Below are 21,900 nucleotides of genomic sequence, written 5' to 3' on the forward strand. Positions count from 1 at the left end.
ACATCACCACAAACAATAATAGTAAACATAAATCCAGCGATTGAGAGAGATAAATAAGAACAGCACAGGAAACAGTGTTTTATCATATTTTCAATTTATAAAATTATTTCAATTAAAATGTGTGATTTCCGAAAGTGGCTGCTCTACACAAACTCAATACTGAGGTAAAAGTACCTAAAATAGTACTCCACTACAAGTAGAAGCACCAATTCAAAATATTTACTCAAGATAAAGTAAAATTTATTAAGAAAGTAATTTCTCTGAGCATCAATCTGACCGAGTTACTGATTGTAGTGCTTATTTTTGACATGATGCTGTTGACAACATAAAATTTAAGCTTAGGTTTGCTTCACGTGTGTCTGGTTTCCACAGAAATGTTATCTAAAGTGTTCAGGCCTTGTTATGTTTAATCCAAGACCAGATTCAAGGCTCAAGATTCGGATCAACTTCAGAAACCTGATTTCCGAGAACTAACTTTACATAAAACCATCGACAGCTTCTTTGATTATAAAAGTTTAACTTTTAGTTGGTAGTAATCAAAATAGAGATGAAATGAGAACAATATTACAAAGACAACCTTATTGTAATTGATTAAAAAGGAATAAGGGAGAAACATTTGTGCTACTAAAACAGTGGCTGCTAAAGGTGGAACTCACACTAACCCCTTATCCATATTATTACATTATGATTTAGTTGTTCATTATACTTTATAAGCATTAGCTTCTGCAACTAACACTGTTAATTCAAGTGCGATAAAAAGTACAATATTTCACTGTGTATTTTAGAGTAAAAATAAAAGCACCAGAAGATGGAAATACTTCCATGCAGTACGAATACATTGAAACAGCACTCGAATGAAGCACTTAAATAAATGTACATGTTTTCTGATAGAGGGCCATATAAATACAAAATTACAGCCTGTTATAAACTAATTTACTAAAGTAAATAAGAATATTTAGGATGAGTAGTTATAAAATATTAACAATTTTAAACTTCTTTATTGATTTACATCGTGATGGCTCAATTTTGTGTCACGGACGCACCGTTTTTCTCAGTATATTGACTCGTGTATGTGGGACGTACACCCGGTGCGTCGTGTACTACAAACCGAACCTCCCCATCCGGAGCGCTCGGCTGTGTGGGCGTTCCTGGCTAATTGTTCGCAGATTTCTTCGCCCCCATTGGTTTATAATAACGGGGTCCGTGTGAACCGGGAGGAGGGGGGGCGGCGGAGGAGACCGTGGTCAAACCCACCGCGACCCAAGCAGCGCCAGGGGGAGAGAAAGGAGGGAGAAGAGCCGCAGCGTCGCAGCTCTGCTTCCAGTCTGCATGGGCTACTCTGTTAGCTAGCTTAGCATCGTCCGCGCCGCCTCTCCACCGCCGAGACGCCCGGATCGTTACCGTTAGCTCCGTGTTTTCATCTCCGTCCCCGCCGGTCCTGGCTTCCCGTTGCCCCGCATCAAGATGATGAAGTTCAGGTTTCGTCGGCAGGGCACCGACCCGCAGAGAGAGAAGATAAAACAGGAGCTTTTCGCCTTCAACAAGGTAAAGTAACGGGACAAGAGGAGAGGGAGCGAAGGAGAGACGCTTTCCTCCGCTTCTGCTTCCCAAAACTAAAACAAGCCTGACTGTAGTTGTTGAAATCCGGGTTGAAGTCCCTGCTGCCGCTGCTGTTTCCCTTTTTCAGCTTCAAGCACGAATTAGCTGCCAACTGCAGCTCCCAGGCTTTCAGTGCTGGACTGGTCCGTGCGGGGCGCTTTGTTGATATGTGCGGGGCTCAGTTGTTTTCACAGCGCGTTAATTGGTTTTCCCCCAAACGAGGCCCGTGTTCAGAGTGAACAGAACCCGGGCGAACTTTGTCTCTGCAGACGCATAGTAGTTGCGATTAACCGCCTGCAAGTGCTTGTGTTAATGAGGATTAGGAGGCTCCGGATTAACAAGTGCAGTTTGAGTTGCAGTAGTTCGATGCTTCATGTGACCCACATATATGGCGATATTTATCAAGATGGCTGTCAACGCTGACAGTTTTAACTCTAACAGCTCGCAGAGGGGGTTTCCTTGCTGCTTTTGGTTGTGCTGACAGATCGTCTTGTTTCAGTTTTTGTGAAACTGAGTGTTGGGTTCCGTGTTACTCAACTCAGGCATCGCATCCACATGGATATATGTTAATGTTGACACACACCCACACACCCGCTCTGGCCACTGTTGAGAAATGTTTAAGAGCGCAAATGTCAGATCCACTAGAAGTAAAGGGGCCGATTCACCGATTTCAAACTGGCTTCCTATGGTCCAACTTTGGGGAGTACGTTAAACTTGCCTCTGCCTTCACTATGTTACAATATCTGCCTCTCTGCTTTTGGCTAAAACCTCCAGATGATGTCATCTGGAGTAAATCTTACTTTCAATTGTGTCCCCTGGTTGCTCTGAGTACAGAGGATTGTGTCCTGCCCCTCCAGAACTTCCCACAGAAGATGTGCTCTGCACAAGTTCGGAAGTAGCAGATGGCGCCTGGAGGAATTTTGAAGGTGTGGATGATGTCATGTGGAGGAGTTCTGAAGGAGCAGCTAGAGGCAGAGAGATACTCATGTATACAAAAGACAGTTCAAAGTTTACTACAGTTTACATACATTCTGAACAAACTAGGACCATAGGGTCAAAGTTGAAAACTGGTGAAGTTTCCCTTTTAAGCTACATCTTATCACCAGGACCACTGTTGTCTAACTGGTGGGAACCTCAAAGTTTCAACACCCGTTTGTCAATTTACTGTGCATATCAAATATCAGTTGCAGGTAATTATTTTTTTTTTCAAGCAAACAGTCTGTCTACATTTGTAAGCCGTCGTGCAAATACAAGCTTTTGGAGCATCGCTGTGGCCGTGAACTTGGGTCAGGTAAGGCCGTTGTCTGTCTGCACACAGTGTCACAAAAAGTAGGGCAGAGTGTTCCCATGAGCAGTGCTGTCTAAACTTTTTGATGTTGAAAGCCACAATTTATCATGCGCAGCAGGGGGGGGGGTTGGCAAAATGGACTTACTCAACATGATTATTTAGAAAAAAAACGTGCAGAAATATAGCAAAACTTTAATGTCTTTGAACTATCTATCAAAAATGAAGAGCTAGCTAACAAAATATTGATTGAGCTGCTCATTGTTTTATCAATTACTCATTTAATGTCAGAAATTAGTCAAAATGACTTGCTATATTTTCTCAAAACCTAAATTTGTTGTCTTCAGGGAAAATTTTATCTTTGATTTAAGATTTTAAGGTAAGGTGTTTGTGTAATATGACTGCAAGTGACAATGAAATAGTCTCAGAAAACACCTACAAAACTTGTTGTATGTAAAATTAAAAAGGGAAATAAATTACCCCAGTGTATACAGTCAGCCTTGAGTTCACTCTAACACACAAAGTTCTTTAATTAAAAATTTCTCTGCAAACTATTCCGAGTAGCTGCAGCAAAAATTACAAAAACTCTTTCTCATCTCAGACTGCAGATAAGTGTCCTGTGATCTAAGAAAATGAGCTGCATTCATGGTGCTCACATCAGCATAAATGCAAATTCATATAAAATGACATCAGCTTATATAACATCTCATAATGTCAAAAGTGGCGTTTGCTCCACGGCCCCCCTGTCCTTAAACCCTGGGAGGGAATGTTATCTAGAATGGCTTTATTTCTAAAAAAAATTGAATGAATGGAATATAGAAAAAGATGACCAGCCTGTTCTTGAGTGCAGCGTAAATGATGATACGTTACTGGCTCTTAAGTTGGTGATAAAAGACATTGTGCTGGTGCATTCATGTATAACAACTCACTCAGAATGAAGACAAATACATTTAATGTTCCGCATTGAAATGTTTCAAAGGAAAGGCATTGGTCCAACACAACACCATGTATAACAAGTAACCTCTATTGTCTTCTTCTCACTCGTAACAATGACACCACTGTATGAAGCGTTGTTCTTCTGTTGGAAAATGAGATGAACTTAGCCATCAGTTATTGTCTTTTTATTTTTGCACCATAAATCAGAAAGTGGAAAATGTCACCCGTCATTTAGTTCACCTCTTCAGGGATTCATTTTGTCGTCAGACCAAAACTCTCATGCGAGGAGGTGGAGCAAAAAAGCATTGGTGTTGAAACTAATTATTGTGTCGGTCCGAACCCGCTAGAAATTGGGGAGGGTTGCGTCAGAAAGCGGCATCTGGGGTAAAACCTGTGCCAAGTCAACGTGTGGACAATGATCCGCTGTGGCGACCCGGAACTCACGACATAAACCGAAAGGACAAAAAAAAAAAAAAAGTTGAAACCAATTATTGGTGAGCAGAATAGTTTTCCTTTTGATCTGTCATTCCATTCACCCACAGAGCAGATAACGGACGGGTTTTTAGTTGGTGACCAATCTTTATGTTTTACCTCTGTATCGCAGTGTTTTCAGGTTTAAAATCCATCAACCGTTTGTTTGCACACTGGACACGCAAGCTTTTTAAAGGCTTGGCAGCAGTTGTCAGGAGACCTCGTAACAGGAGTTTTACGTCAAAGTGACTCTGTTTGTGTTTCCAAATGTTAAGACAGTTGAGGTTAATGTTTAACTTCATATTGGAGTCCTGTGCTCAATTTGCCGATTACTTAGTAGAAGGAACTGACCGCTTAACCTATTTAAACAAAGGTTAAAGTATCTTTCTTCCTGACTTTATGTCGCCTTTTTTCTCCGGGCATCTAAATGCTTTTGCAGCTGTCTTGTCTCTACACGCATATTCACAAGCAAAATCTGTGAATCGATGCGCTCGTTTCATTTAACAAGGCCTACAGAATGTGTCAGTAAAGCAGTACTGTTGCCATCAGGGCTTTTTAAGAACACTCTTCCAAATTTATTAAGGGAGTGCTCTCTTTCAGGCGCCTCGCTGGTTATGCAGTGAGAGGCAGCAGCACGCACATGCACAAACTTAGGAGGGCATCTTTGAGGGGAAAAGGTCCTAAAAATCTGTTTTCTTGACTCATCTGTTAAGCTGTCTTTTTCTTGTTTTTCTTAATTTGTCCTACAGACCGTGGAGCATGGATTTCCTCATCAGCCCAGTGCTTTGGCCTTTGACCCCAAGCTGGAACTTATGGCTATCGGCACCAAGTCGGGAGCCATCAAAGTGTATCCTTTTATCATCCGTGAGTGCTGATAAGTGGATTCCGGGGGCCATCAGTCACTTGCCATCAGACTGGCAATGACCAGTCCACATTTATTTTTATTTTTAAATTAGAAATGAGCATGAACAGTCCTGCTGGTGACTTGTTGGACAGAAACTACTTAAAAAACCTTCCTGAACAACTGCTGGTAGAGAATGGAACCTTTTCTTTTTTTTTTTTTTTGTTAAACTTACAGTGTTGTCAGGTTGCTTTGAAGTGTTGCTCACTTGCTATCTCTACATCCGCTCTGCAGTGCTGCTACACTTCTGTCTTCCTCCGTAAGTTTGTGCCAAACACAAGTCAGTGTTTTGTCCCTTGAGCACATTGGGTCAATACTGTTTGCTCTTTTTAAAGGCTACCTTTGTTGTGTTCGGAGTCGGCCATTTTCCTTACACTGACGCTGGCTTTCTTGTGCTGATGGTGCCTCTCAGCACCTTGTGGACGTTGAGGAAAACCTGACCGTCTGTATCTGCAGCAGACCTGTTTATGTAACATCAGTTTAGTAGAGCAGTGCATCGCTGTGCAGTTCTGACTCTGTGGGACGTTGCACTGTCTTCTCCATTGAAGTGGAGAAGACTGCTCTGTCAGTCACTACTAAACAGATTCTTCTGGGTTTTCTTTTCATTGCTTTAGTGGTTGTTTCAGTAAATTGCATTTTCCTGATTCATCTAAATGACTGATATCTAGGAATACTGTGGCATTTCCAGTAAGGAGAAGCAGCATGCATAGACAGTTGATTTGTAAACAGGAACTTCTTTAACAAGAAATTGGAAACAAGCACTGAATTACCACAAATGTTCTTTGATTACTGTTTTGCAAATCCTGCTTTATTGCCAGTTCACACTGAAACTCATACTTCTTATTGGGAACTACCAAAGTAATGTGAGCGCACAGTTTCTCTAGACAAATACATTTAGAGTAATTTCATTGTCAGTGTGGTTTCTTGTGAAGTAGATTGGATAATATGGTTAAAATTTGATGTGTGTGTGTGTGTGTGTGTAATAGTGCCCTGAGCTCTCCTCTTTGTACACCGGTACACAAATCCAGGATCATTCATATCAAGATGAATGTTCTAATGCTGGATGAAGCTCGCTAGTTATTGAAGAATGTGCTCCTATACTTTGGCGAAACAGTTTGTTTGTTTGCATAACTTGCAAATGACATTTTAGAAATGTAGATTTAATTTTTTTTTTTTTTTTTTTTATTTGCGGTTCCTTTTACGACTACTGTAAAATTCAATTTTCCAAATTACTAGTAGTATAAATAACATCAGATCAACTAAATTCCCTTTGTCTTTTAAAGAAAAATAGCTGACAGTTTCATTGAGGTCTCAATGAAACTACTCTGAAAAAAATAAAGGTTAAAAGTAATTGAGTATTTTATTTTGAGAAATGTTCTCAGTAATTTAGCTGTAATGTAGCTCTGTACCTTATTTTGTTACACAGGCACAAACTGTATATATGCCAGAATAATATCCATATTAATATTGTGATAGATTTAAGATATCACTCGGCCCTACAGCAGATTTTCTTTTCCTGTAGAAAGGCCATTCAGTTATCTTTGTGGAGGTCTTACAAAAAACGTTATTAAATATGACTTCAAAAAGTGATTATCTATCATAACCACCCCCTCTCTTCGGTAAGCATTCAACAGATGGTGTCTGAATGGTTAGTTGCTAACTTAGTCATTTTGAACTTAATAAACACACACTTCTAGGGTAGTTTTATGTCATTATACTCAAGAAACAATTGGGAGAAGTCATGGGACAAATCTTGGATCAGGCAGATGTAGAAACAGACTCCTCCTTCATTATTATTATTTGGTTGCTTATTATCAATAGCCAGCACAAAACCAGAAAAAAGTTGCAAGCACAATATGGGCTTTATTAAAGACAAAGGGATGAGTCCATAGGTTATTTATCCCTAAGTATGAGTTGCATTATGCAATACTGTCTGAAGTATAAACATGTCTCCCTATAATCACTTAACGGTTTACATGCGTAAGAATGAATTTTCCCACATCTTGTAAATCTAGCACAATCTCTTGTTTACGTAGACAAAACCTGCTTCTGTGTAGATTTGTTGTGGGTAGGTTGTAAAGCTGCCACCACAAATCCAGATCACTGCGAAGAACCTATTGAGTAAAGTGGCGCCAAAGCTGATAGAACTGACTGAACAATGAAAAAGACTCAGAAACCCCAACATTATCATCATTACATACAGTGTTTGGCAGAAGAGTATATCCTTAAAGGCCCAGAGCCCTCAAAATGCTTTTTTTCCTTTTAGTTTGTGGTCAGTGGGAATCTAACCCCTCTAACCCCTGCATTAATGGTGTGGGGCTCTGCCTGTTTGAGCAACACAGGACGAGCGGGAACATTGAGTAAAGCTCTTCTGGAAATGAGTATTGGTTTGGCTCATGAGCCGCATTGCGACAAAGCCATATTTTGGCTCAGTGTGTCAGTTGTGTCAAAAATTCCAGCAACTCCGATCCCCATGCACTGTCCACATGTCCACTGGTCACAACTCAGACGCGACGTTGATCTTAGGTTATTTCTATATGTCTGCCAGTTCTGTCGTGATTACAGTGATGGTTCTTGGGGGTAATAGCAGTCCAGTATCAGACTGCTGGGGTATTATTGTCGGTAAGTTTACTTAGTGTTGGGTTTTGCTTATGTTTACTGACCAAGCAGCTGAGCCTCAGCTCAGGCCAACCTTGGAGCATTTGTCTCACATGTTTGAACTGAACTGCAGTGAAGAGCATGTTAATAGGGTTTATGAACAAAAACATGCCAATGCCAACTGTATAATTATTTAGTGAGTGTGTGTGTGTGTGTGTGTGTGTGTGTGCACAGATGCATACGACTGGAGAATCAACTCTTTGAGTTGCAGCTTTTAGAGAGAGAGACTGGTGGTACCAGGCACTTGTGCGCCTGAGACAGAGGGAGAGAGAGACGGGTGAGATTATGATAAACAGGCAGTGAGGACAAGGAAGTTTGAGGGCGTTGGAGAGGGAGTGAAAATGCTTTGACTACTTATACCTACTCTATACAAAATGCATTATTTGATAACTAGTCATCTGGCCTTTCAAAAAAGATTCCAGCTGCTGTTGGAATTTCTGGAAAGTCTGCATGTAGTGTGTCTACAGGGATTATCTGGAAGGTTTGCATACAATTCAATTTGCAGAACAATATGAAACACATAAAAGTATACACTAACTGGTCCCTCATTGATTTTAAATAGGGTGGCCAAAACATTAGAACCACCTCTTAATGTAAATAAAGTCCATCCACCACCATGACCTCAATAATAGACAGGGAGTAGAATTAGAGTTTCAACTTAAAAACTGGAAAAATTTTAATCGTGTAAAAGTAGAATTCATGGCAGAGCTGCTGTAATGTGTGACATTATTAGATCCACCTGTACAATCTAAAGACCCCAGCTGGTGTGTATCTATCAGTGGTTTACAACCTGGTGCTTGGGACTCCCCAAATGGGGTTTAAAAACCGGTTGAGTTGTGATTGTAACCTGATCAATGCGGGACAAGGACAATATCATTATAGATATTTGTCTTCAGATAAGTCACATACACTGCATCAACAGTTTATACTGAGCATGAACAAATACAATTTCGATATTGTGTCAAATATAGATTTTAACAGTCCAATATGTCTGTATTGGTGGTTCCTCATGATGGCTTTAGTTGTGGTCAAAGGGGGGAAAAAAACATTTTTCTCTTTCTTAAATTTTTCAAACTGAATCAGAGTTGAACTCAACATCCACTCATACTCAAAGTTGAACTGATTATGTTATTGGTCAAAAGTCACTGATTTCATATCTGTCCACTTCAGTGCAGTATTTCCGGAATGCCTGGGGAGAAATTCCTTACCTCTGGCACAAATGTGCACTTGGACTTGCAGACCAAATGATTCGAATATGTGCGTGGACAGACATGCATGTAAACTGCAACTGGACTAGTCAGTGGAGGCACACAACCACAGGGCGATTTTAAATAATCAGATGATCTTAGAAATGCTAAAGGTTTGGGTTTCTGCTGGTCTGGAAAAATTACTAAACGGATTAATATGTTTACCAGTAGATTGGTATTTGTCTGATCTTCAACTGTTGTTTGATAAATTGTAGTTTCAGCTGTAAAGCCAGGGCTGCACTGGGCCATTGTCTTTAATGCTACAAGTTTTTGTTCTGAAAATAAAGTTCAGGTGAAGCAGTGAAGTTCTGTGTGTGTGTGTATGTGTGTGTGTCCACATTCTGATAATCTTACACACTCTCTCATTTGGGTTGGATCTCCAAGTTCTTGCCAGGATACCTGCTTGCACTGGAGAGCATGCACACACACACACACACACACAGCTTGTGGTGCCAGACGTGTGGTTCGCCTCTCACACTGATGCCTAAGCAGTTTATGGTTTGTGTTGAGATGTAGTTTATTGACTCGGTTACAAAGACAGACTGGAAGTTTACCAGATGCGTGTAGCTTTTTTGTTTAAACTTGGGTTTTCTGTGTTGATATGATCTTCTCCTCCTCTCTTTCAGCCTCTCGCTCAAGTTTCTCACTTGTTCTTTCCTCCTTTTCCTCTCTTGGTCTCCGTGTGTTTATAAAGGCAGATCATATTACGCCCTGAGAGTTTCTGCTTCGACCACAGACTGGGGCTCAGCAAAGGGAATGGGACAATGTAGTGTGGTGGTCTTATAGTGTGTGTGTGGACAGAGATCATGTGTGGGGGTGGTGGGGTGATCTTGAGGAGTCTGTCTCCCGTTGTGGAATGCATGTTGTGCTGCCCTGGGTTAACCCTCCGTGTGTGTGTGTGTGTGTGTGTGTGTGTGTGTGTGTGTGTGTGAGTGAGTAAGAGCTTTGTTGCTGAATCTAGTCTTAATAAAGGGAGCTTTTGAATTGGTTTCCGAGACGACCAGCGCAGTTGCCTGGGATGAGAAGCACTTGCACAGTGAAGGGTTTTAAAAGTCTGCAGCTCAGGACATTAGAAACCAGAGTTTGTTCCTATAAATGCGTCAGTAATTTCTAAAAAGATTTTAAAATGCTGCCTACAGTACTTTGTTTAAAAAAAAAAAAAAAAATCTTTGGGTTAATATTCTTAATATGGTTATATTTGTATTGCACCTTCATTGCAAAAATGGAGTACAAAGTGCTTCGGAGAGAAGATTAAAAACAAATTTGGAAGATGAAATTACAATAAACCACCAACAGTGGATGAGTTTACCCCAAATTAAAAGTCAAATTTTAAGGGAAGGTCACAATTTAACAAGTAAATTCAGTGACTCCAAGATAAAATTATGGGACACAACAATATTTTATGTTTACACAGGTTACGGGTTACATCTGATTTCTTAATTCTCAAGTAAACAAAAATCCGGGTAGACAGTCGGAGAAGTCTAATTTCTTCTCAGCAATGATTTTTATGCTAAAGTGCAGCCTAGTCCACTCGTAGGACATAAAGCTGAATTTTATCATTAATTTTTTTTTTTTTTTTTTTTTTTTTAGAAAGAAGTGAAAAGTCTACATAAAATTGACTCTATCACAGAGTGACCCATAACTGCGACATTGCTTTTCTTTCTTTTAGCTGTCAGCTATCAGTCTGTAAAAAAAGTATCAGGAAGTAGTGTGTTTGTCACTGTACAGTAAAACTCTCTAAGCTCTGCTTCCAAAATAAGTCCTTGGTAAAATGTAATCTGCTGCATGTATACGCAAATTTCCTGTAACCTAGGTTTCTTAAGTGCATGCGAACGCGGCGTGACAATGATCTAAAATTGTGAGTCAGATTTATGAGATAAAAGTTCGCAATGGTGGCTTACGAAGTCAAAAACTGAAGTCAAAGTTTTGACTGTTGCTTCCATAGAGCTAAAACTGGACACTGGTAGTTGCTGAATCACACTGAACTTCAGTATCACTGCTGCGACAGCGAAAGAATGAGCTAATATTTGCACACGCAAACTGCAGAGCTTTGATCTGTGCGTTCGTGCTCCAGCTCTCGACTCTCCCTCTGTCTGTCTGGCATCCTGTCGGTCACACACACACGCACACACACACTCACACACCCACTGATTCATTGGATCCTATCTCTCAGAATGTTGAAAATGCTGGAATGCTTTTGCCTCCAACGTAACAGGGCTTAGTTTTGCTTTCTGCTGATGCCATTGAGTTGCAAAACTTTTATTTGTTTTTCTTTTGTTTTTGTTTTTTGGCCTGAAATTTAAGGGAAATGCGCCCTTTCGTAATTCGAGTCATGCCCTCTTCCACTTCGAGCCGACTTAACTGTGACAGCTGCTTTGGCTTAAAGCGACAGAATCTTGACTTGTTTATGCATCTTTGAAGTCAACAAGATTTTCGTTGTTTGTGGTAAAAACAGTAAATTCCCTCTGTTCCTTTTTATGCGCCTCCCCCCCCCCCCCAAGTAGTTTTTCTTGCTTTTGATTTGTCCCACTAATTTGTTGTCTTGCTTAGCTGCACAGACAGTGATTTGAAATGTGCTAAAATATTACATTATATAAGGTTTTTTTTTTTATTGTCTGGGTAGCTCTGTCAGTATTATATGGAAGGGTTAAAATTCGAATCGCTGAGCTGAAGCGTCAACCTTAGCAAAGCCTTCAGTCAGTCCTTCAGCTCTTCATTTCTCCTCCCACCCATACTCTGCCTACTCTCTGCTTACTTTGTCGTGTAAAGGATTTGTGCTCTCGCTGCAAACTATTTTTGGGGATTCTTCGCACTCTGTCATTCTTTTGTTTTGTTTCTCTGCTGTCCCTCTGTCCTTTTTTGTCTTTTTCTCAGTTTGTCTCTTGGTCTCCTGGCGATAACTTGTCCCTCATTCATATTATGGCACGTAACTACTGAATGCAAATGGTAACGTCCTGTTGTGCCCATCAGACATGATGTATGTGAGGTGCACATGGGGCATAACGCATGAACTCAGTAGCAGCTTTAAATTACAAAAATGGTAGTGGAAGGAGGAAAAACGTAGAGCTTCTTCACAAATGCCTCCATCAACATACGTCTCATTTATGCTGCCATGCAGTCTTTGAAGTGCATTTTTGAATGTAAGTAAGTTGTAGTTGAAACAAAAACCAAAAATTATTGATTTAATGGTTGGTCTTTGTCCTTGGGGACCACTGTACAACGAGTGCACCTACAAAATTCCCTAACAATCCGTGCACTGTAATAGTTTGCTGACGGACCTGCAGCCGTGTAGCATGGCTTGAAGGTACTTTCCCCCAGAGCTTAAGTTTGTGTTAGTTTCACAAAAGTAAGTCAACCTGAATGTGAAAGTTGCAGGCCACCAGCTGCCCCGTCACATTTGCTACAGCAGTCTTACACAATGTGCAAGGCTTGGGTCAGAATATGATACTGGATGTTACTGCTTTAGGAGAGTAGGAGTCTTTCCTGTACTATAATCAACATCAGTCAAAAAAAAAATGGTGGCTGATAGATGACTGGTTCTGTTCTCTTCTCATTTATTACAGTTCATCCTTTCACCGTTACAGATACTCTGTATCATTTTGTTGTGTTGCTGACTTGACAGTCATTTCACATCCACTGCATCAGGCTTGACTGCTCCAATGTCTGCGAGAGCATGTGTGCACTGAGTGAGTGGGACAGAAAGGGAAGCGTGGGGTGGTGGAGAGGTCTGAGCTCAGGGAGAGGGGATGCAAATGAGACTGGATTGTTTCTCTAGTGGGTGGGTGGAGTTGTTTAGCAAATGGCAACAAGACAAGCCAGACGTCTGGCGTGTGTGTGTGTGTGTGTGTGTGTGTGTGTGTGCGTGTGTGTATGTGTGTGAAGGGAGTTGGTGAAAATGCTCTTAGATGAGCTGAACCAATTTAACTTCTTCTGTCTGGTGTCTTACTCATAGTTTCTTAAATGTTGTTTTTAAACTTTGTCTGTCAGAAGACTTTGATGGTTCTGGTAAAGCATCGTAAGAATTTGAGGCAGTTCCTTTCATGTTTTTTCTTTTTTTATTGGACTTATATCTTCATGCATGTATCTTTATGTGGCATGATTGATCAACACCTGATGATTATCACAAATCTAATCGAAACGAAGGGGGCTGCTTATCACTCATCAAAGTAGAGGAAAGGGGTATTGAGTTGCTAGCTGCATGGATACAGTGGCACAGTGATGGTTTACCACGTTGCAGACTGAAATAACTTGGTGGCATTTCGATATTCATTTAACACACACATTTATGCTTTATGAGGCTTGAGTAACTCAGGTGATCCTCCACCTTTTTATAAGTCCAATAATGAGGTGAATTAGTTACTTAAACAAAACTCAAATTCTCAAGTGCACTTTTTGTGAAGTGCCCTATAGCAAGCATTGACATCCCACTAAACTTGGATAGTAAACACGGAAACCTGCATGTAGATGTTTGCATGCTTCATTTACACAATGTTGGCAGAATGGAAAACATTCCGGCTTGTGAGTGGTCAAGCTTTATTCCAAGGCTTTACCCTAACGCTTACCTTTATTTTCACAGGAGATTAGTAGTAAATAAGTGACTTTTAATGTGTTAAATAATTTTCTAGATTGCGCAACAAGATTCAAACAGTAACTGCGTTTCAGTTCCGGGGCTGCGTCCTTTTATGAAAACAAGGGGTTTAAGCCCCCTTTTGTTATTACATTAGGTTCTGACATCACCACCACCAGGAAGTGTGTGCGTGCGTGAACCATGTGCTACTTTTAAGCTTTTATTCCTCCTCACACATTTAATTTGTTCTCATTTTTTAATAGCAAAAACTTTCTCCTGGCTGATAGACTGACATGTTTTGAAATTGGAGATGGCCTGGTTCCTGTCAGAGTTGCTACTGACCAGCCAAGTGTCAAGGCTCTGAAAAAGCCTTAAATAGTTATTAGTGGTCTTAGTTTTCCTCCATGTGCTGACAGTTTTCTTTGCACTCCTTTTTGTTTTGCACAGCCATCTTAAATTTAGCAGGAGATGCTGACTAGATGTTTGATGAATGAGCTGTGGTCATTGACACATAGCTGGGATACAAGCACAAACCACTGCTGTCTGTCTGATATTGCTGCACTTATTCACATAGCTATGGAGCTCTGATCTTCACCGTTCAGTTATTTGGCTTTCTGTTCGGCCACATCTGCCTTTAACGCACAGGACTACTACTATTCGTGTGGTTTATTTATTTATGTATGTATTTATTTTTGGCTATAGTTTGTTTAATCTCTGTAGTATAAGTTATCCCTCTTTGCTTTATTGACATTATTTTGCGCATTTGATCTCCTAACACGGCACATTATACCGTTTCAGGTTCAGCTTTGGTTACACTGGGGTTTTCACACACACTTGGACTCGCACCCTATTAGCTTAAAAGAATGTTGCCACTATTATTTAGCATTTTGGAAATTATTCTTTTATCTATTGTTGAGACTTGGATGACAAGATGGAAACAACTCATTAGTGTAATATAAAGCTGCAGCAAGAAATCTTAAGGCAAATACAACTACTTAAATTAAGGATACAAAGTGTATACTTATAAAAATACAGTTGGATGTAGAGGTGTATTAATAATTTTGTTTTTATTAAAAAAAAAAAATGTGAATTGGTTCCTGGAATAATGGCAATGCATCTGTCCTCGCTGTCTTTGGTCCAAAATGGGGTAGTTTAGCTTTTACACACACTTAATGACTGACAATAGTAACAAGGCTGCTTTTGGTTTTGGCATGTATGTCTTCCTTTTCTGTTGCTGTTAAGGTTTTGGCACCTGCAGATGTGGAGAATAACTGTATTTCCTGTGTGTGTGTGTGTGTGTGTGTGTGTGTGTGTGTGTGTGTGTGTGTGTGCGTGCGTGTGTGTTATAATAGATGGATGGATAAAGGTAGAGATGGAAAAAAACAAAAAAACTAAATTTGGAGATGATAGTTACTGGGCATGCTGCAAAACACAAGAACAAAGGTCAGGAAATTAAAAATGAAAGGAGGAGGAAAAAAATGCATATAGTTTTTAGTTTTGTTTTTCAGAAAACAGGACTCGAGATAAACAGAGAACCAGCTCTGAACATAGTCACATCCAATCATGAGAACTCTCAGATTTCCTTTTTTTCCCTGTGCATTTTTAATCCACATTCCTGCAGGCTTATGTAAGCAGTGTGTTTTTAGTGTGTCAGTATTTCTCACAATATTGCTAGCGGGTGTGTGCTAATTCACAGTTGAGCCCAATTTAGCCTAGTTGTGTACATGGTGTCACAGTTCTTGAGAGCAGTCTTTATTTTATCAGCTCTGCTTCATTTACTGGACTAACAAAGCCAGGACACTGTGAAGATTACTGCTGATAATACACACTCACACTCAGTGTTGGTTTCGAGAATCTGCGTCATCTGGTGTCGGTAATTGCTGTGAGCTTTGTTATAGTGCTCTAATTTCACCCCAGCCATTACACCTAACTAGTATGTTTGTTCTAATGTGCAGCTCAGAAGTACCACTTTTAACTGGGTTCACAGTTTTAAACTCTGTCCTCGCAGTCACATGGTGTAATTTATATTTTAAAAGCAAATGTTTTGGAGATCAGAGGCAGGCTTTCATATATATCTGACGGCTTGTGTGTGTGTGTGTGTGTGTTCGTGTTGGTATTCATAGGAGGAAGGAGGTAGAAGAAGATGGAGGTATGCTTGTGATTTTGCCTCAGTGGAGATCAAAACCTTCCACAAAGCCTAAAATATTTGCATGTTTATTGGCTCTTTCTGACCAAACTCTCTTACCTTTCCAGTAGTATGCATCTGTCTGATTCAGTAACGGGGCAGATGTATGTAGGAATAGAATTATTATTATTATTTATTTATTTTGTATCACTGGGTTTGATTACAATGAATGTTGTATTGTTATTTTTCCATTAATTGATTTATCAGCTTCATTTCCTTGATTTAAATGAACACATGGAAGAGATCGTCTTCTTATAAAGTGAACATACCTATTGGAATAGTTTTGAAGTTAATAACTGTTTCTGGTTGTTTATCTGTTTGCATGAACTCCATCATGGCTATAACTCACTAAGATTGCTAAATTGTTAGTTTTTCTTTTCATACGCTTTTAATGGATAATTATTGTTTTTAATATATCTAGATGTAAATGCCAACAAGTAAAAGCTGAAAAGGGCAGGATTTAAAGTCCCCTTTGCAAAAAGATAAATTATACACAACAAAACCCTTAAAAAGACAACAACACCCACAAAGGGACAAATGAGACAAAAAGGGGTAAAAAAAGACCAGTTATAGAAATTAAAAAAATGCACAGCAAATGATGATTAAAGAGACAAAGAAAATAACCAAAGAGGTTAAAAGGTGACCACAACATAAGCCCAAACTACATCATTTGTAGCCATTCTGGGTCTGTTTTTAGTTTCGGGATCGTCTGAGATTGAGGCCTCTTTAAATCACTATCCCCAGGGGCCCATATGCCTCATCTGTACATGCTTATGTGGTGTTATAAAAGACGAGCCTTAAAAAACTGTGATCGTTTGTGCTGCTGTCACAACTACTACTAAAAAGCAAGTTTCATCCATCAAATTAATATCAAACATACAGTTTACTGTAGACTGCCTTTGACTCCTTGTGTCTTGCACCTGCAGCTAAATCGAACCTTTTCATAGATAATGGAGATATCTTTTTGAAGATGATGCTCAGGTGATTACTGCATAGGGTTAAATAATGATGATGATGGAAAAATATGCCATGCTGTGCAAATCCTTGACTGGATCTTTGCAGCTACGGGGCGCCCGGCGTGGAGTTCACAGGACTGCACAAAGACACCACTGCTGTCACACAGATCCACTTCCTGGCAGGACAGGTGAGTTCTGTGTCAGTGTAAAATAAATAAATTAATTAATTAATTAAAAAAAAGAAAAAAAAATTTTGTCCGCAAAAACAAACCATTATATTGCTGGTCTCACTTGTGTTGGTGTAGGGCCGTCTGCTGTCACTGCTGGATGACAACACAATTCACCTGTGGGACCTGGTGGTGGGGCCCACCAGAGAGGCAGGGGGAGTCAAAAGAGAGGGAGTTGTGTCTCTCCAGGAAGTGGGCAACTACACTCTCCCAGGGAGACCAGGAATTGAGAGCTGCAGGTATGTAATGGTTTATGCGATCGTTATAAATAAAAATTATAATAAGGGAATTTTGGAATTTGGCAGGTCAAACCTACCAAATCTGCCAAACTTGTCTTACATAATTATGCTTGTAAAACTCTGATGTGATGGCAGTTTTACTCTTCTTCTTCTTTCTTCTTCTTAGCGCAACTCGGGTGACTGTCCTCCTCCTGCTGAGGTCATGTGACCTGCTCTGCATTGGGACAGAGGGTGGAGCTGTGTACTTCCTGGAGCTACCCCGTCTCTCTCTGAAAGACGACCAGACCTTACTCCAGGATCAGGTCACACAGAGGTGAGACTGTCGCATAACCTCACAGAAAGATGCCAGTGGTGGTCAAAAAAGAAGTGACATTAGACATCTTTTAAAGTCTGACTTTAAGTCTGCTGAGTTTGTTATTTGTTATGAACAGTTATTCGCGGTAGGACTGGAAAACCCTCTGAAACATCATTTAGACCATATAATTTAAACTAACAATCTGAAAAAGGAAGCTTCATTCTGTGTGCCTGTTTACCCCCTGTAGCCTAAATTCTCTGACTAACCTGGTTGTAAATATTCTTCCCTGCATCCCAATCATAGTACTTCCTTCCTTTTTTTAAATAGTCCAGTTTCTCCCATTCTCAACTCCAGCTGAGCAGGTTGGACGAGACAAATATCCCCGTTGACCCCAGTCGCAGCAGCAGGCGGGTCGGGATCATGTGGTTCAGGGACCATGAGAACAGCCAAATCTCAATACACTGTTGTGAGAGTGGAGGAAAGGCAACAAGAGACATCACATAGTGTGTAACTGCAAAAAAAATTCCCAGTGCTGTCAGTTAAATGGAATAACATTAAATTTAATGGATGCAGTGCGATCAAGGAGCACTGAATCAAATAAAGATATCAGGGTCTTTGGTTCAGTTCATGCTCTCCAGTTAAACTAGAACAGAAATAAAAGGGAGGAATCTGTTTTTTGGGTGCTGCATTGATTCTGAATCATAAATCTTGGATAGGAATTTGAACAGATGTTTTTAAGGACTTAAATTTGGGTCGAAAATAGTGGACAAATGAGAAACTACAGCATGATGTCGAAGTTTAATTAAAAAAAAAAACATGCTTGCTAGTTTCTCTAGAAGAAGTCAGAATATCTGCAAATGAATAAAGGAGTTTAAAAGAAATTTTGACCTTACATGAACACACAATTCTCTCTGGGGCGTAGTGGGAACTAAAAATTGGTGTACTTTTATAATATATGGATTTAAATGTTGGCTTCTGTTTGCTAATGTCAGTGATATCAGATCAAACACCCACAGTGTTCTAAATTTGTAAATGTTGCTTATTTCAATATGAACATTTAATGTAGTAAAGACAAGACTTGTTTTCAGAGTATCTGTTGATGCCCATATGAACAGGAAAGAGGTCTCACAGGGTGAGATCTCTTAAAGCCCTTTCAATGGAAGTGACACTGTGCTTGAATTTGAATTTACTAAATCAAATGGGTATCTTCCAAAGTTGAAGCATTTTTAGTTTAAAATTACTTTGTAATTCCCTGTTAAGTAAAAAAAATACTGCAATTTTACCTACCTAACCTATGGACATGCGGCTTTTGTTTTAAGACCCACTTCGAAAAAAACCCAAAAGTCAGCCAGTCCTTGCTGTTTGCTTGTTTCACTCTCTTCCGATTGTTGCTTCAGGAAATGATAAGATGCGATGAAGTGGAAGAGCTCACTGTTTATACAATGCCAAACAAAAAGCAACTGGGATCACAAATAGGCCTGTTACAGCAGAAGTGGTATTTTCTCCAATACCCCAACTTTCATGCAGTTGTGTGCAGCCGTGTGTGACAGTTCAGCACAACAGAACGAGAGCAAAACCACTGTGAGATGGTGGTGCCGGAGCACAAATGCAGATCCTGAGGATAAACTAGCAGTTTGTCCTTGTCGTGTAAATGTATGCATAACTGCATAATGGAAACGTGTACACGTGCACGCTAGGAGCTGCTCTTTTAAGTTTGCATGCTGCATTCTTGTCTTGGTCCTGACAGTGAATCACAGAGCTTCTGTTGTTTCCTTTTTTTTATTCTGCTGTGTGATGGTCTGACTGGGAGGCCAAACCCCTCATTAACCACACTTGTTTAGGGAAGTGGGCAGAACTAACAAGGGCCCTGATAAGGGGTGGGGGGTGTGTGTGTGTGTGTGTGTGTGTGCGTGTGCGTGATTACGCAAAGGAGAGGAGGTTTTACACAGTGAGGCTTTGTACCAGCTGCCAAAACACAGTGTTCCGGTTGGGGAAGTGTTACAGCTGAATCTCCCGTGTGTCTCTGTCTCCCCCCCCTCCCCCCCGCCACACACACACACACACACACACACACAGGCTCATCACTGGGACTTTGTAGCAGGATGCTGGATTCCCTAAAAATACTTGTGAGCGGAGAGACGGAGACAATGGAATGCTTTGTTGGGAATGTTTCTGCCTCTGTGCTTCCGGAGAGGATCTTCCTCAGTGAACCCAACCAAAGCCGTCAGAAGTCTTTGTGTGTGGCAGGCTGACTATCTCTTTAGCGATGGTTCTGCCTCATCTGCAGCAAAGAGTCCAGAAATCCCTCTCTCTTTGTTTATTTCATGTCATCCTCTGTCATCTCTCTGCGGTTTCCTCTCCCTTGTTTATCTCGGCCCTCTTCTGAGGGAATCGTCTTGACATCTTGAGGGTGTGTCCTGCTCCACATTCCTCTGCTGCTTCAAAAGGCTCCATCAACTCGGCTCCAGATTTCTGTTGATTGCTCTTCCAACAGTAACCGTGAAATCTGCTGTAGCAATATTTTCTACAGATGGTTTGTACTCGGTGGTGCCTGTATTATACGCACGTACTGTACATTCCAACAAACAAAATGTCTTACTTATCAACTGGATTATCGGTATTCATATCCTTTTCCCTCTCTAAACCCCATTTCAAACAACCATAAAACAAGTGTTAAATATAATTGAAGAAGTTTGTAGTGATCTGAATTCCCCACACTCTGCAAAGAGATGAAGTCATTAGATTAGAATAGAAAACTATAGGTTATAGATTCCATGTAAGTGAAAAATCAAAATTCACTCCCTACAGCCAGTGGTTGGTTTCGTCTGTTCCTGGCTACTGTAGGAACATTGCGGTACAACACGGCGGCTTCTGTGAAAAAGGGAAGAGAGAATAATTATGAATTCTACATTCGATACTATTAGATGACTCAAATCTTACACACTGCGCATTTATGAATGACCTTTTCATGGTCATTCAAAAATGTGACCTTTGTGTAATCACGTGATGGCGTAGGAAATGGGGGCACAAATATCATGACCTCTAACTAAGCTTCATATTTTACATGAGATTTAACGGGGCCATGTTTTGTTCTTCCAGCCTGCCAGATGACTACAGATCTGGAAAGTCATTGGGACCAGTGGAATCTCTTCAGGAACACCCTCAGCAGGCAGGGAAGATCCTGATTGGCTACAGCCGAGGCCTGGTGGTGCTGTGGGATCCAGGTTCTCGTCATGCTGAACAACTCTTCCTGGGCAAGCAGGTACCTGTTGTACAGAGCAAAGTTGTGCATGAATATGTTATTCGGGACAATATTTCATTGTCACCCTTTCATTCTCACATACTCTGTGCATGTCACTGTTTACTGCACAAGTGATGTGCAGAGAAATTACAACAGCCTTACAAGGCTTTGGCTGGCAAGTAGGCAATTATCTGCTGAGAGATGCACTTGATCTTACCGTACTCTGATCTTAAGGTAGTGGCAACTCCTTCAGGTGTCAAAACGTTACTGTGAACCCAGGCTATCATTTGTGGTACAGCTGTGCACTCATGGCTAGATGACTGGTTCAGAGCGTCTCCAAACGTCATCAAAACCTACCATAAGGAGTCTGAGCTGACCTAGTATTAGCTTGTTCTAAGTAGTACACTGCCAGTTATGTATATCTGTCTAAATATCGGCTGCGCTGCAATGCTAAGCCTATGCGACCCTGTCTGATGGCTCCATGTGTGTGACTGCCGTCAAAATAATTCAAAGCCCAGTGCAAATTAGTTGTAATGGCAAAATTTAACTCAAACTTTCAGGTGTTTGAAATGTTTTTGTTCACTGTAAACAGCTCGTGTTACAAGTGGTTGCTCCAAAGTCAACACAAAATTAAACTTTTAATGACCACTGCAGTTTCGACTACTCAAAAAAGTGATGTATAACCAGACGGTATCTTCTGGCCGAGTTGTACGGGAATCTGGGCCGTTGTCTCGCTTTCATGTCTGGGTTTGCATGCTGCAACCTCCTTTTTCCAATCCCACCAGAATTTTCTATAGGGTTCAAGTCCAGCAACTGTGAAAGCAACGCTAGAATCTAACAGAACTTCTTCTGCAACCAAGCCATGGTGGACATTGCAGTATGCTTGGGTCGTTTTCCTGCTGGAAGGTTCAATGACACCTCAGTTTCAGCTTTCTCACAGGCTACATGCCAGTTTCTCTTAGGATGTCCTGATACTTGTAGTAATCCATCTTGCCTTCCTCACTCTGCAATTTTCCAGGGCTAGAGGAAGCAAAGCAGCCCCAGAGCATCACTGAACCACCACCATGTTTCACTGTTGGCAGGGTGGTCCTTT

The 21,900-nt window shown here is 40.6% G+C and overlaps 1 protein-coding gene and 1 long non-coding RNA gene across 6 annotated transcripts in view; one reads left to right on the forward strand and one right to left on the reverse strand.

Moving 5' to 3' along the window:
- Positions 1-1,222: 1,222 nt before the first annotated feature.
- Positions 1,223-21,900, forward strand: part of llgl1 (LLGL scribble cell polarity complex component 1) — a 34,913-nt gene continuing 14,235 nt past the window's right edge. For 2 of the 5 annotated variants that reach the window (XR_010910893.1, XM_067478216.1), the window contains exons 1-6: positions 1,772-2,890; positions 5,041-5,138; positions 16,912-16,993; positions 17,111-17,271; positions 17,438-17,584; positions 20,666-20,828. Coding sequence is in view for 3 of the 5 variants with exons in the window: in XM_067478216.1 (XP_067334317.1) it covers positions 2,540-2,890; positions 5,041-5,138; positions 16,912-16,993; positions 17,111-17,271; positions 17,438-17,584; positions 20,666-20,828 (1,002 nt within the window). In the remaining 2 variants the exon portion in view is untranslated. Of the gene's footprint in view, positions 1,546-1,767; positions 2,891-5,040; positions 5,139-16,911; positions 16,994-17,110; positions 17,272-17,437; positions 17,585-20,665; positions 20,829-21,900 lie in introns of those variants that run through there. The other 3 variants (XM_067478218.1, XR_010910894.1, XM_067478217.1) reach the window with 3 other exon arrangements.
- LOC137100402 (uncharacterized) lies at positions 3,814-4,518 on the reverse strand. The gene is made up of 2 exons (XR_010910896.1): positions 4,061-4,518; positions 3,814-3,962 (listed from the first exon to the last, which is right to left on the reverse strand). It is a non-coding gene; the product is annotated as an uncharacterized lncRNA (long non-coding RNA).

This window comes from Channa argus, chromosome 15 (genome assembly GCF_033026475.1).
Source record: "Channa argus isolate prfri chromosome 15, Channa argus male v1.0, whole genome shotgun sequence".
Lineage (NCBI taxonomy): Eukaryota > Metazoa > Chordata > Actinopteri > Anabantiformes > Channidae > Channa > Channa argus.